General features: G+C 36.2%; 1 protein-coding gene across 1 annotated transcript in view; it reads right to left on the minus strand.

The window, feature by feature from the left end:
• The window catches only part of LOC114648702 (syntaxin-binding protein 5-like), a 580,738-nt gene that overhangs the window by 90,371 nt on the left and 475,996 nt on the right, over positions 1–14,371 (minus strand). The window contains 1 exon segment of the mRNA XM_051924863.1: positions 2,547–2,694. Coding sequence (XP_051780823.1) covers positions 2,547–2,694 — 148 coding nt within the window.

A 14,371-nucleotide genomic window follows, 5' to 3' on the forward strand; every position in this document is an offset into this window, starting at 1 on the left:
GTCACAGATTTGCACAGAAACACAGGAGGTTGTAGAGAGACAGGAACTTTATTCAAACACTGCAAACAAACATTTGTCTCTTTTTCAAAAGTTTAAACGTGCTCCATGACAAGACAGAGATGACAGTTCCGTCTCACAGTTAAAAGAATGCAAACATATCTTCCTCTTCAAAGGAGTGTGCGTCAGGAGCAGAGAATGTCAGAGAGAGAGAGAAAAAAGCAAACAATCAAAAATCAATAGGGCTGTTTGGGTTTTTAAGTATGCGAAGCACCGCCAGATAAAGCAGCTGCAAGGAAGAGAGCAATGTGAAGGTAGTCTTTCAGCATTTTTTAGAGGAGCGTCCGCATCCTCTAGGCCAGTGTGCGAACAGCCCCTCCGTCAGGAGCAGAGAATATCAGGGAGAGTCAGAGAGACAGAGAGAAGCAAACAATCAAAAATCAATACGTGCCGTTTGAGCTTTTAAGTATGCAAAGCACCGTGCGGGAAGCATGTCGCTTGACAAAGCAGCTGCAAGGAAGGGAGCAACGTGAAGGTAATCTTTCAGCATTTTTACATGAGCGTTCGTATCGTCTAGGGGTGCGAACAGCCCCCCTGCTCACTCCCCCTCCGTCAGGAGCAGAGAATGTCAGAGCGAGAGAGAGAGAAGCAAACAATCAAAAATCAATACGTGCTGTTTGATCTTTTAAGTATGCGAAGCACCGTGTGGGAAGCATATCATTTGACAAAGCAGCCACAAGTAAGCCCAGCAAGGAAGGGAGTAATGTGAAGATAGTCTTTCAGTGTTTTTTGAGTTGCGGCCATATCCTCTAGGGGTGCGAACAGCCTCCGTGCTCACAATATATTTGAGGAGTTTTAATTAATACGTAATACGCACTGTGGTTGGGTAGCTTCTCAGACATCTGCCAATAGCGTCCCTTGTATGAAATCAACTGGGCAAACCAACTGAGGAAGCATGTACCAGAAATTAAAAGACCCATTTTCCGCAGAAATCCGCAAACCAGCAAAAAATCCGTGATATATATTTAAATATGCTTACATATAAAATCTGTGATAGAGTGAAGCCGCGAAAGTCGAAGCGCGATATAGCGAGGGATTACTGTAATAGAAACCACAGCATAGAGAGAAGTGTGTACATTGCAACAGGTACATGTCATAAATGTAGGAAGGACGGTCCTTGCGTGTGTGTGAACAGTTAACATTTGAATTTGATGATTGCATATAGCGCTGAACTGACCTCTCTGTACTGTTCTTTCCTCTGCATGTTCTGGAATACAAAAGAAACAACACCAGCAACGTGGAGACTGGCAAAATCAGGGAAAAAAAAAACACGCGGTCACTGATTACAACCGCAAGATGTTATGCGAATGAATATGAATAATGTTGCATCTGTGCCACAATGTTTTCCGAAACGTACTATACAGATCATAAAATGAATAATTCCAAATATTATATATACCTATGTCTCTGATTTTTTTTTTGACATCATAGACCATAAGGTGCACACTAATTTAGCGTGAGCAGGAACACTCAATAAAACTGAATAAAAAAAATCAAGTGACGATGAGATACGAAGAAGGTGGATTCACTAGCGTTTTATGTGTCAGCTTTTATCCCTCCAGATCAGAGAATGTCCAGTTCCATTGCCTCAAAACACCACTCACATATACAGTTATTCCCAGTTTCAAATAAAAACTAACAGCGTCAGTTCCCTAGGGTTGTAGTATGTATCGTGATCGTGACTGAGAGAATAAAAGTGAAAAAAAAGGGTAACTTTTACAAGTACTATAAATGTACACCGTCTGTTAAATGTATGTGTACACTGTATAATATTAACAATAAGGGCAGATCACTACTGAAAACGGCAAATATAAGAGGCAGTCGGGATTGAAACGGGGACTCTTGATTACAAGTCAGCAAATCTTGCCGCTACGCCATGGAAGCTGTCTTATCCTTGAACCTTTTGTGAAAGTGTTTATTTGATCTTTGGATCTCAGGCCTCACACATTATATAGATTATGCCAACATTCTGTCATTTACTACTAAAATATGAAAAACGTTTCTGTTTTAACAATGTGTTTACACAGATTATTGTAGAAACGGAACACACATGAAATACATGTGTTCCAAATAACGATCTATTATTTCCACTCTAAAACTCCAGCACTTCACTCGCAGATAATCAAGGCATGAGCTGGGAGAACCGTGTGCACATTCTTCGGTGGTGGAGGGATGGAATAGTAGGCCGCTTGTCTTTATCGGCACATTTACAGGACAAAAGATGCTGATGGAGAGGTGAGACGGGATTTAAGGTGGGCTGGATCTACAAGTTTTTTCGTAGGCTCTGGTAATTCTAGTGTTAAAGGATTGCAGAATGTGTATCTTGTTGAGATTATATGAGAGGTATAGTTTCATTACATTATTATCATAGAAATGTAATACAAGAATTTTAATGTTACATTATGATTAAGTTTTATAATTGTAAATCACTTTTATTTACCAAAATGGTCGATTTGACAGAGATGATGAATTAGAAAATAAAGTGGTACCTTTTTACTGTATCCCTGTCGCTTTTGTCTTGCTCCAACTGAATAAAGTGCAGGTATGATGTCCACGGGGCAGTCTGAAAAGTATTCACAGCAAGTAACTGGAGACTCATGAATACTCAAGGGATATGGATTTTCAAATATGGGGTATCTGTGAAAACAAGTAAAATTTATTAGTGTAAATCAAACAAAAGTTAAAGCCGAAAAATAAAGGTATAATAACTTAATGTGATGACTGTTGACAATGATGTACATGTATCACCTTTTTGGTTGCTACAACTCCTAAAGCTGGCTTAGTTAACTGATATAGGAAAACCATAACTACTTTTTAACACAAATCTGAGCCTAAAGTGTTAAGCAAATGTAGCAAAATTACATAAATATAGCAGCTTAATGGGAGGTGAAATCTACAATGGATTTATTACCAGAAAGAGAATGTAAAATTTCTCAAATGGATTTTCAACAAACTTGGATGAAAAACTTTGAAAATCTGCATCTACTTCCAGTAGTGCATCTTTGCAGGAGGAAAAAAAAGGTTCATATAACATCACATAATATCAGTAAACTATCTGCATCCATATCAACTAAGATGGTAATTACAGCTACGTGAACTTGGTTGGCTTGTTAAGAAGAACTTTTAGGAGTTCAGTTTTAAGCCTTCAACATTTTGGTAACATTTTGCCAAGGATCAAAGGCAGCTACAGTGCTCTCAGAAAATAAGTTGTTGCGGATCATCATTTTAGGAAGGTGCATCAGGCTTTTTCTGAACCATCCTAAGTCAAACATTTAACGTTAAGAATATTTACAAATTGAGAACAATCAAGACAAGTGTCTACCTTCATGATTCTACCATGACAAAAAAAAATTGAACAAGTATAGCTGTCATGGCAAGGTAGTTTGGAGAAAGTCCATAATAGCAAAAATTACATAATAGCATTGTTTGCAACCTGACTAAACTACAAGACTTAAGGAACAATAATCTCTTGACTAATAAAACCACATCAAACCTTTACTGTTTAACTGTTACTCAATGAAGTGGAAGCGTGATGATCTGTGGTTTGTTTTCTGCCATGGGACTTCAACACTACAGTATTCAAGAGAAAAATTGCAGGACATCTGTCCAAAAGCTGTAGTTCAAAATTGCATCGTACAACATGACAACAATTCTAAGGACTGCAGCAAATCTAAAACTGAATGTGTGAAAATATTCTGAAATTGCCAAGTCAAAGTAAACACTTCAAGTTCACTGTGATGCTGTAGCCATCTCTAAAGAGAACAGAGCTTAAGCGAAAGCCCTCAAACATCAATGAGCCACAGAACTGATAAAATGAGGAATAAGAGATGTAAGAGACTGATAACATTCATATAAGAAACTATTACTACGAAGTATTTCGGTTAACTGTGGTTTAACTAGCAAACTGAATCATAACAGTGCACTTTTTCACAATTGAAAATAACAATGTAAAATCTGGTATTTGTTGATTGTCACTTGAGGTTACAATTACCTAATTTTAGCTTTTAGTTATTTCCTTCTATGTAAAACAATGATATGTACAGTACAATTTGTATTAAAATTAATGAAAAGACAAAAATAAGAATTATGTGCATGAAAACACACAACAAGCATGAAAATATTCATGCTAACAGAACTTTTGAATAGCAGATGGTAGCATTAGCACTTAGGTTTGCCCAAAGCAATATTTTTTGCATTCTCCGTCTGGCATGCAACATGCTGCACATTATATTCGTCACTATTATTTTACATCTATAAGGAAATTTGTGTATAGTATAGTATTATATTTAATAATAATAATTCTTTGCATTTACATAGCGCTTTTCTCACTACTCAAAACGCTCAGCAATTGCAGGTTAAGGACCTTGCTCAAGGGCCCAACAGAGCAGAGTCCCATTTGGCATTTACAGGATTCAAACTGGCAACCTTCTGATTGCCAGTGCAGATCCCTAGCCTCAGAGCCACCACTCCGCCTAAATTATATTTAATATTATATTTAAGTGGTAAAGTTGAGCGAAATAAATATAAAGTACCTATCACTGTTGTTCTTTTGGGTGGGGGAGATAAACAGATAACTTATCATACACATTAAAATAAAAATATTCAAGGATGTTGAAAATCATTGCAAAAACAGATACCTCAGTGTACCTTAGTGAAAACTAAGCAACCGTTCTCATCCAGATGAATAGTTGTTATACATGGAAAAAAATACTTTCAAATGCTTGCATTAACATGAGAAAGGTATGCACCAAGATAGCCCAATAGAGCCTGTCATCTAAAAGATGGAAAAGCAATCAAGTCTTCAATTTAAGTAAAGAGAGTGATATTTTTTGCATTGTACATGAAAAGGACTGTCCAGCAAGAATCTGATCCTCCCAAGACTAAAGTGATTCAGTAAATGAAGTAAATAAAAATGATGTGATGAAATATTTGCAGAGAAAGATATCAGTACAGCAGGTTGGAACACCTCACTGCTTTTCTTGCAAAACATGTTCTTATTTGTAAGACCACTAACTGCAATGAAACAGAGGACATGGAGATTTTCAAGGGGATGCTGTCAGGTATGACAACACTTGTCAACAAGTACAGAGAATCAAAAAGACATTTTCAAAATTGGCATTAAAACTTATTTTGTATGCTTACAAATACAGACAAAAATCTTACTGTTTAATCCCTTAACAACAAATTGGTAACAAAAACCATATTGCCATACCATTAATTTTGTTTCTGAATATTGAGAGAGAAATTAAAAGAAAGGGAGAGTGTAAAACTCATAACTAAATGTACCTTTTTTGGTGTTTAGTTTGTGTAATAAATCTAGCTTTTATAAAACAAAAATATAGGCAATTTAAGTATCCCTAAAAATGTAATACTTTTACCTAATTATAACAGAAAACACAAAACTTGTTAACACTGCTAACAATCTCACTGATCTTAGTCATTTTTGTATATTAATACCTTTTATTGGTACATTTTAATAATATGCCAGTTCTTCACATACCAAGTACTTTAAACAATGCTGTAAAATATTAATGACTGCTGTAACACATGCTGTTCTATTTAAGCAAGACCCCATTTTTACAAGACAGATGGATAAATAGATGATGGTGGGTTATTCATTGGTAGTGTTTTAGATACATTTAGGCCAGAAAAGTGCAAAAGAGCAACTGTATATTTAGTTTTAATCTTTACAAAGTATGGACAGGTTACTGACCTGTAAAGGTATTATTTCCAGCCTGAGGAAGATCACATCAAGATGTACTCCTTTTTTTCTCTGACCCCGTTGGTAGGAGAAAGAACACAATCCCCTTGTCCTCAGTAGCTGTATAGTGGAATGATCCTGGGGTCAGCTAAACTAGTCTTACTCCATAAGGCTGGTGCTTGAAAATCCCCTGGCAAAAAGAAGTCAAGGGGAAGGAGGACGGAATTACGTGATGCAAGGGTCATCAGGCTGAAAGAAATATCTTTATAGGTAAGCAATCCGTTTTTTTCCCCTTTCTTACTAGCCTTTTCTGAACCTCTTTTGTAGATGCACAGTATCCAAAGTTTTCAGTAAAGATGAAGGCTGGACATCAAAGGTTACTGAAAATACTGAAGGTAACTGGGATGGTGTTAAATGCATATCCACATCATAATGTTTTATGAATGGATGAAAGAGGCAATGCAGCTGGACTGCAGATGTCACGGATATGTAGCGACAATGCTAATCTCTGAAACATCTTGGCCATGACAGGCAGACAGTGTGCCTTTAACATATTAGTCCAAAAAATGCTTTTAAGCTTGCAGAAGTAGACAATGTATCCAAACATCCAAAATGAGTATGATGAACAAATTTTAAACAGCAACCTGACTATTAAATCCCATGCTGCAGAGTTGGTATTGGACCATTTTAGGAAAAACCGGCTTCTCGCATACCATGTTGAAATTAAATTTACAGTTGTCACCTATTTCTCTTTGTACTTAGAGGAACATGTTCTTCTGCCCAGTTTGGTAGGCTTTCAATAACAAATTTTCTTTTGGAGATTTTTGTTGACCTTAGTTGCCGTTGATTTGTCTCAGCTGCAAGATCTTCAACAAAAAGGATCCCAGCATTCATCCCTTTCAAAATTACTGTGGCCTCTTTTAGCTGCCATGCACGCAATAACTATATTCTGACTAATTCTGGTGATTTGTACCTGATCCTAAGCATTTCACATGAATATTTCTTTTGCAAATCCCTTATTCTGCATATTCTTCACTTAACCAAGAAACTCCATGGCTTTCTCCATAGTTAAGGGTATTGGTCCAACTTATGCACACTGACAATACTCTTTAACAGATGAATTGTTAATATTAAACAAAGACAAAACTTTTGTCAACAAAAAAAGAACACTGACAAAAATTTTAAAAAAGACTAACATGCACAGGAAGGCATGTGATTTATATGAGTTATAGCTCAATAATGCCTAGAGAAGATGGTGATTATGTAGTAAAAACACTGCAATCACTGTAAACATTCATAAACACTGTTGTCATGGGAAGCCCAAAAAATTAGATTAAATCAATATGCAGAATATCTATCATATATGTAAAAGCAATCAAAGGATACAATCTAACTCAGTCAAGGCTTAATTGTTAGACTGACAAAACTCAGTAAAAAGCCTTCAATGCAAAAACTAAGCCTCCAGACTACAATGCTACATATTGGCCTTGGCCCAAACTTGAAAAGGCCAAAATTTACATTTACATTTATTTATTTAGCTGATGCCTTTATAAAAGGAGATTTACAACATTTATGATACAATTGATTACAATTCTTTTGGTTTTCCAATTGGAGCACTGGCAGGTCTAGTGACTTGCTCATAGTCACACAGTGTCAGTAGTGGCATTTGAACACACAACCTCAGGTCCAAAACCTTAACCACCACATAAAGTAAATAAAATAAAGCCAAACTTTAAAAATTTAAGAGAGGTGGGAGGGTTAAAAAGTTTACTGAAATGAAAAATTTATTAAACAGCAAAAAAGAAGATAAATTCAACCTAAAAAGAAAATACCAAATCCAAAAATCAGAAGCAAAATCTTAAATTGTAAGCAAAATTTCAAAACCAAAATAGGAATACAAAACAGGGGTTCCAAGAAGAGCTTTGCAGACTTATACAGGTCTTTATTTATTTATTTATTTATTTATTTAAGGGGCTTCTGTAAAAAGCCAAATTTCCTCCAGGGGACAAATAAAGTTTTAGCTGGTTTAGCTGAGATGGTGCAGCTGTTTTAATTGAATCTGTGCTTCCGGATTATAATTTTACTCGTGCGGATTGCCAAGGAAAGAGAGGTGGCGGACTAGCAAACATTTACTCAAGCCAGTTAAAATGTAAAGATGTCAGTTTTGGTAAATTCAAGTCCTTTGAGTATCTTGCCATCGTTATTCATGGAGATTCTCACGTTCTAGTATTATCCATGTATAGACCTCCTAAATTTAACCTGTCTGTCTTTGAGGAATTCTCTGACTTACTGTCAATTTCAATTACGAACTATGACACACTCCTAATAGTCGGCGACTTTAATTTTCATATAGATAATCAGTGTGACCAAAAAGTAAAAGAATTCATGAACCTCCTTTTGATTTGAGACAGCTCGTTAATCAGCCTACACATAAAGCAGGTCATACGTTAGACTTAGTAATTACTAAAGGACTAAAAGTTGATATAAAGCAGGTCATTGATACGGGTCTATCAGACCATTTTCTTCTACTTTTTAATATATATACTCATGAGAAGCATATTGTTAAAAAACGCTTCTTTGACTCCTCAGCAGCTTTAAAACTTACAAACATTCTAAGCAATCAGTCCGTTTATAGCGCCAACTATAATAGCGAGGATATTGTAAATAATAAGGTGGAAAGATTTAATACTAAAGTGAGAGCTGCTGTTGACATAGCTGCACCTGAAAAGACAGTTAAAAAATCTTCTAGCATTGTTATACCATGGAAGACCCAAAGAGTGTCTGATTTAAAGAGAACATGCCGGAGAGCTGAGCGTAAATGGAGGAAAACTAAACTAACTATCCACTATGAAATATTAAAAGTTAAAATAACAGAATACAATAACACAGTCCGTCTTGAGAGGTGCTGCTATTTCTCTAAGAGTCTTATTCTCGACGATTGATCGTCTGCTAAACCCAGGTAACTCAAAGGAATGCCTCCTAAGTACTTCCAGCAGAACCTGTGAGGCTATTGCTGTATTTTTCAATCACAAAATGAATGATATTAGAAATAACATAGTATATCTCCCCAACACTAAGGATCCTCCTAAACCCCAGTACTCCGTTATGAACAAATTATACTCTTTCACTAGATTTAACCCGATTTACATAAAATAATTTCTCAACTGAAACCCTCCACCTGTGTCCTTGACCCAATACCAACAAATTTTTTCAAAGAGGTATCGGCGTGCTAATTGATAATATTCTTGACATAGTAAATTCATCATTAGATACAGGGGTCTTCCCAGACTGTCTTAAGGCTGCTGTAGTTAAGCTCCTACTTAAGAAAAATAATGTTGACCCCTCTGCTCTTGAAAATTTTAGACCCATCTCTAACCTGCCTTTCCTGAGTAAATTTCTAGAGAAGGCAGTCATTATGCAGTTAAATGACCACCTCAATAAACATACTACTCTTGATAAATTTCAGTCAGGTTTTAGAACAAATCACAGCACAGAAACTGCACTCGTTAAAGTAGTAAATGACTTGCGGGTAAATGCAGACAGAGGCCATTTATCTGTTCTCATCCTCTTAGATCTGAGTGCCGCATTTGACACCATTGATCATAATATTCTTAGAATTCGCCTTAGTCAATGGGTGGGCCTCTCTGGCAGTGTCTTAAATTGGTTTGAATCCTACCTGGCAGGGAGAAAATTCTTTGTTAGTTGTGGTAATTACAATTCAAAGACACATGATATCCTATATGGTGTTCCACAAGGCTCTATCCTGGGTCCGCTGCTCTTCTCAATCTACATGCTTCCGTCAGATTATCTCAGGGCACAACGTGAGCTACCACAGCTATGCTGATGACACACAGCAGTATTTATCAATAGCACCTGATGACTCTGATTCTCTTGATTCACTAACACAATGTCTGACTTGTATTTCTGAATGGATGAATAGTAACTTTCTCAAGCTAAATAAAGAGAAAACTGAAATCTTAGTGATTGGCAATAATGGATACAAGGAGGCTATTAGAAATAAACTGGATACATTAGGATTAAAAGTCAAGACGGAGGTAAAAAGCTTAGGGGTAACTGTTGACTGTAATCTGAATTTTGAATCGCATATTAATCAGATCACTAGGACAGCATTTTTTCACTTAAGAAACATAGCAAAGTTAGACCTTTTATATCATTGAAAGATGCTGAGAAATTAGTTCACGCGTTTGTTTTCAGTCGAGTAGATTACTGTAACGCAATCCTCTCAGGAATACCCAAAAAAGACATAAATCATTTGCAACTAGTGCAGAATGCAGCTGCTAGAATCCTAACCAGGTTAAGAAAATCTGAGCACATTTCTCCAGTTTTGATGTCACTACACTGGTTACCTGTGTCATTCAGGATTGACTTTAAAATTCTGCTTATGGTTTATAAAGCCTTAAATAATCTCGCCCCATCTTATATATCGGAATGTCTGACATCTTATATTCCAAATCACAACCTCAGATCCTCCAATGAGTGTCTCCTTAGAATTCCAAGAGCAAAACTTAAAAGAAGTGGTGAGGCGGCCTTCTGCTGTTATGCACCTAAAATCTGGAATAGCCTGCCAATAGGAATTCGCCAGGCTAATACAGTGGAGCACTTCAAAAAACTTCTGAAAACACATTATTTTAACATGGCCTTCTCATAACTTCACTGTAATTTAATCCTGATACTCTGTATATCCAATTCATTATAGTAACTATTCATGGTGGCTCTAAAATCTGTACTAACCCCTACTCTCTCTTCTGTTTCCTTTTCTGGTGTCCTTTTGGTGGCGCTCGCCACCACCATCTACTCAAAGCACTGTGATGTTCCAACAGTGATGGATTAAAAGCCAGAAGTCTGCATGACAATCATCATCAAGTCCTTCCGTGAGAACCCTAAATACAAAGAGGACTATTTCATTTATGTTAGGTAGAATGCCCAGAGGGGACTGAGCGGTCTCGTGGCCTGGAACCCCTGCAGATTTTATTTTTTTCTCCAGCTGTCTGGAGTTTTTTTTTGTTTTTTCTGTCCCCCCTGGCCATCGGACCTTACTCTTTTTCTATGTTAACTAATGTTGTCTTATTTTATATTTCTTATTTTGTCTTTTATTTTTCTTTTCTTCATTATGTAAAGCACTTTGAGCTACTTTTTGGTATGAAAATGTGCTATATAAATAAATGTTGTTGTTGTTGTTGTATTACATGAGAAGATCAAATATTAGAAATGTTATAAAAATGTCAATGTACTAATGTTATTTCATTTGGTATGAAAGTGAATATTTCAAAAGTGCATAAATGATGTTGTTTTCATACATACACACAAATGCTAGGAGCTAATATTAGTACAAGGATACTATAAGCTGAAATCCATTCATGAGTGCAATGGTTAAAAAGGACATTAAGAATGCTGAAAGGCAGTTCAAGAGAAGTATAACATAAAATGTGAAAGATGACTCAAAGAGGTTCTTTCAGATTACTTTCACATGTGAAGAAGCCAATTACCTTCAATCAGTTTCTGTGACTATTATTTAAAGAGATACTCAGTAATTTGGAAATTGCATAGTAAAGTGCTGTTTAGAATAGAAAGTCTGAAATCAAACATCTCTAGCATCATGTAATATCCATCCTAGAGTACTGTACTTTAGGAGTTCAGTGTGTATGTATATATTTCACACAATTCATATTTATCAAATAAATTTCAGTATGTACAGAAATGTGCTGACAGTACTTAGTTGTTACACAGAAGATACGTATGGTGTTACACAGCACACCATATTACTATTTTCACTTTTCATGTTTCCATTGGGAATTACCATTAGAAACATTTATTTTCTTTTATATTCAGACAATACCATGCTATACCTTCCTTTAGACTGAATGATGTTTTGTGTGAGAGAATAAATTAGAGTTAGTAGTAGTTAAGTTTTCTGGTTTGCAATGCACAGTGAAATATATAAGCATTTGTTTTTCTAATGTCATAAAGAGACTACTGAAATGGTCAAGTAAACAAGCAGAATGTTACAGGAGCATGGTTCTAGAAATGGCTCATGTAATGTTCTTTCATGTACCTAGTAAGACTTGTTGGTTGGATGTATACAGTTTTCATAATAGAATAAGATCTGAATTCAAGAAATATTGAAGAACAAGGATAGAATGGAGAAAGACTTTTATTTTAGCCTTGTTGTCTTCCATGCTAAAAACAGTGTTTTAACGCATTTATTTCAAGTAGTATTGAATACTACAATATGTTACTCATTGGCTATTCAAACTGTTCTGTATGTAGCTTTAAGCTTTCAATACAAAATATAGTTGCAACAATCATTACAGGGACTACAAAGTGTAAACACACAAGTCCTGTCTTTAAGTCATTACATAAAATTTCCAGTTAAGCTTAGGGCTGATATCAAGATCCTCTCCTATTTGCACATAAAGTTCTAAATGGCTAGGCCCAGCTCAATTATCTGACTTTACCACTTTATACAAAATGGAAGGTTGCGTTATGGTCTTAAGATTCTAGCCTACTAAAGATACCAAGACTTAACAATATAACATTGGGAGACTGCGCTTTTAGGAACTGGGGTCAAAAGCTATGGAACCACCTGCCTGTTTATATACAGTAAGGTGAGCTCCTTTGGTCTTTATTCTACAATACCCTGGTTAGAGTTGCTGATTAGCTGAGCATACTGAACCTTTATTTGGTAACATTATAATCCCTGAAGCCTACAAAAAAAAAAACTCATTCTCGGGCCACCTTAAATTGCTTCGCACCTCTCCATTAGTGTCTTTTGCTTTGCAAATGTGTCAAGCAGCATTAGCAGCAGGAAGCTTGCTCTCCCATCCCCCACCGACACAGCTTTAGTCGTAGACCAAGTTTCCCCAGCTCAAGTCTGTTTATCTGGGTATGAAGTGTCTTGAATTGTATAGAGTAAATAATATATTGTTATTATTACTGCATTTCATGAGTGTTCCATGTCTACAATGATCTGGGTGAGTGTAGGATGACAGGAAAAGAGAGGCAAGAAATATTGAACACATAGCTAAAACAGAAAATTTTTGCATGTTATAATACTAATGACAAAATGCTGAGGTGAAGTGCATAATGTGTGAAAACTGAAGTCCAAATATCAAATAAACACTTTCATAAAAGACACAGATATAACAAAACAGGTGTGCTTTTTTTCAAGAATTTAACCAAAGTAAAAGAAATTGGGATAGGGTATGACACATACACCCACATATACATCTACTTGGCTGGTGTAGAGGTAAGAACTGCTGTCTCCAAGTCGTGAGGTGGCGGGTTCGATTCCAGGTCTTTCATGCATTGAACTGTTTTGAGTAGTGAGCAGCTATTATTACTACTATTAAAAAATAAAAACATACATATGATTTATTTGAGTCTGTAATAGCCGGTGTACATTTATGGTACTTGTAAAAGTTTGCATTTTGTTTCATTATTCACTTTTATTCTCTCAGTCATGATCACGCTCCCTCTGATCTGACACGGTTAGTTTTCAAATAAAGATGTGCAACAACAGAGGTGAACTCAGATGAGGATGAGGTTTCTACATTGGAGAAAGAGAACAGAAGCCCTCCCCGCAAGAAATGTCCACTCACACATAAGAACAACACAGCTGCACCAGGCATAAAGCCAAAAGATGGCACCGTTTGGATGCAGCAAGAGGTTAGGCGTCACCCTGCCAGTGAATCTGCCACACGCATGTCCTTCAATGAAATAGCAGGGCTTACCAAGGTTTTGTTATTATGTTTTGTGGTTGTCTTTATATAAAAAAAACATTTACAGTATATGTTACTTATATAAAAGCCAGATTGAATGTTATTTACCTTGATTTATTTATCTCCGTACAGCGTAAAGTCAAAAGTACACTGCAGAGCTTCCTGTGTTTGATCAACACGGGCATTTCTTGCCTCGCATTTCCTGTCATCCTACATTTGTACAGATCATTGTTGACATGGAACACACATGAATGTGTTCCAAAAAACGATACATTATTTACCCAATACAACGCAAAGCACATCATACCCAGATAAACAGACATGAGCTGGGAGAACTTGGTGTACAACTAAAGCTGCGTTGGTGGGGGATGGGATAGCAGGCTGCCTGCTGCTGATCGACACATCTGCAAAACAAAACACGCTGATAAGGAGGTGTGAGGGAATTTATGGTGGACCAGGATTATGAGTTTTTTTGTAGGCTTCAGGGATTCTAGTGTTAATTACATGTACATAAAAACTAAGTAATACAATGATTATGAAGCATTATGAACACTCTTCCATTCTTTCTCTACTGTTTCACTTCTTTGTATCCTGCAGTGGAGACAAGATTTATATTCTCCAGGGATGCTGCTGAATGCAGTTTTTGACATCCTCTACACTGCTGCCAACAGTCAATAGATCAATGATAATGTTAATGGAAACATATTGTTAATACCCATTTATGTTGATCAGTTTGGAACTGCTTTGTTTTCCTGTGTGTTTAAACAAATCTTTATTTTTAAGGGTATTCATTATTTAACTAGTAACAGTAAATTTGTACAATTTTAATTTTTTAAACTGTGTGATTGTTACTGTGCTCTGTGCCTGAACTCAG

Source organism: Erpetoichthys calabaricus, chromosome 3, assembly GCF_900747795.2.
Source record: "Erpetoichthys calabaricus chromosome 3, fErpCal1.3, whole genome shotgun sequence".
Classification (NCBI taxonomy): domain Eukaryota; kingdom Metazoa; phylum Chordata; class Cladistia; order Polypteriformes; family Polypteridae; genus Erpetoichthys; species Erpetoichthys calabaricus.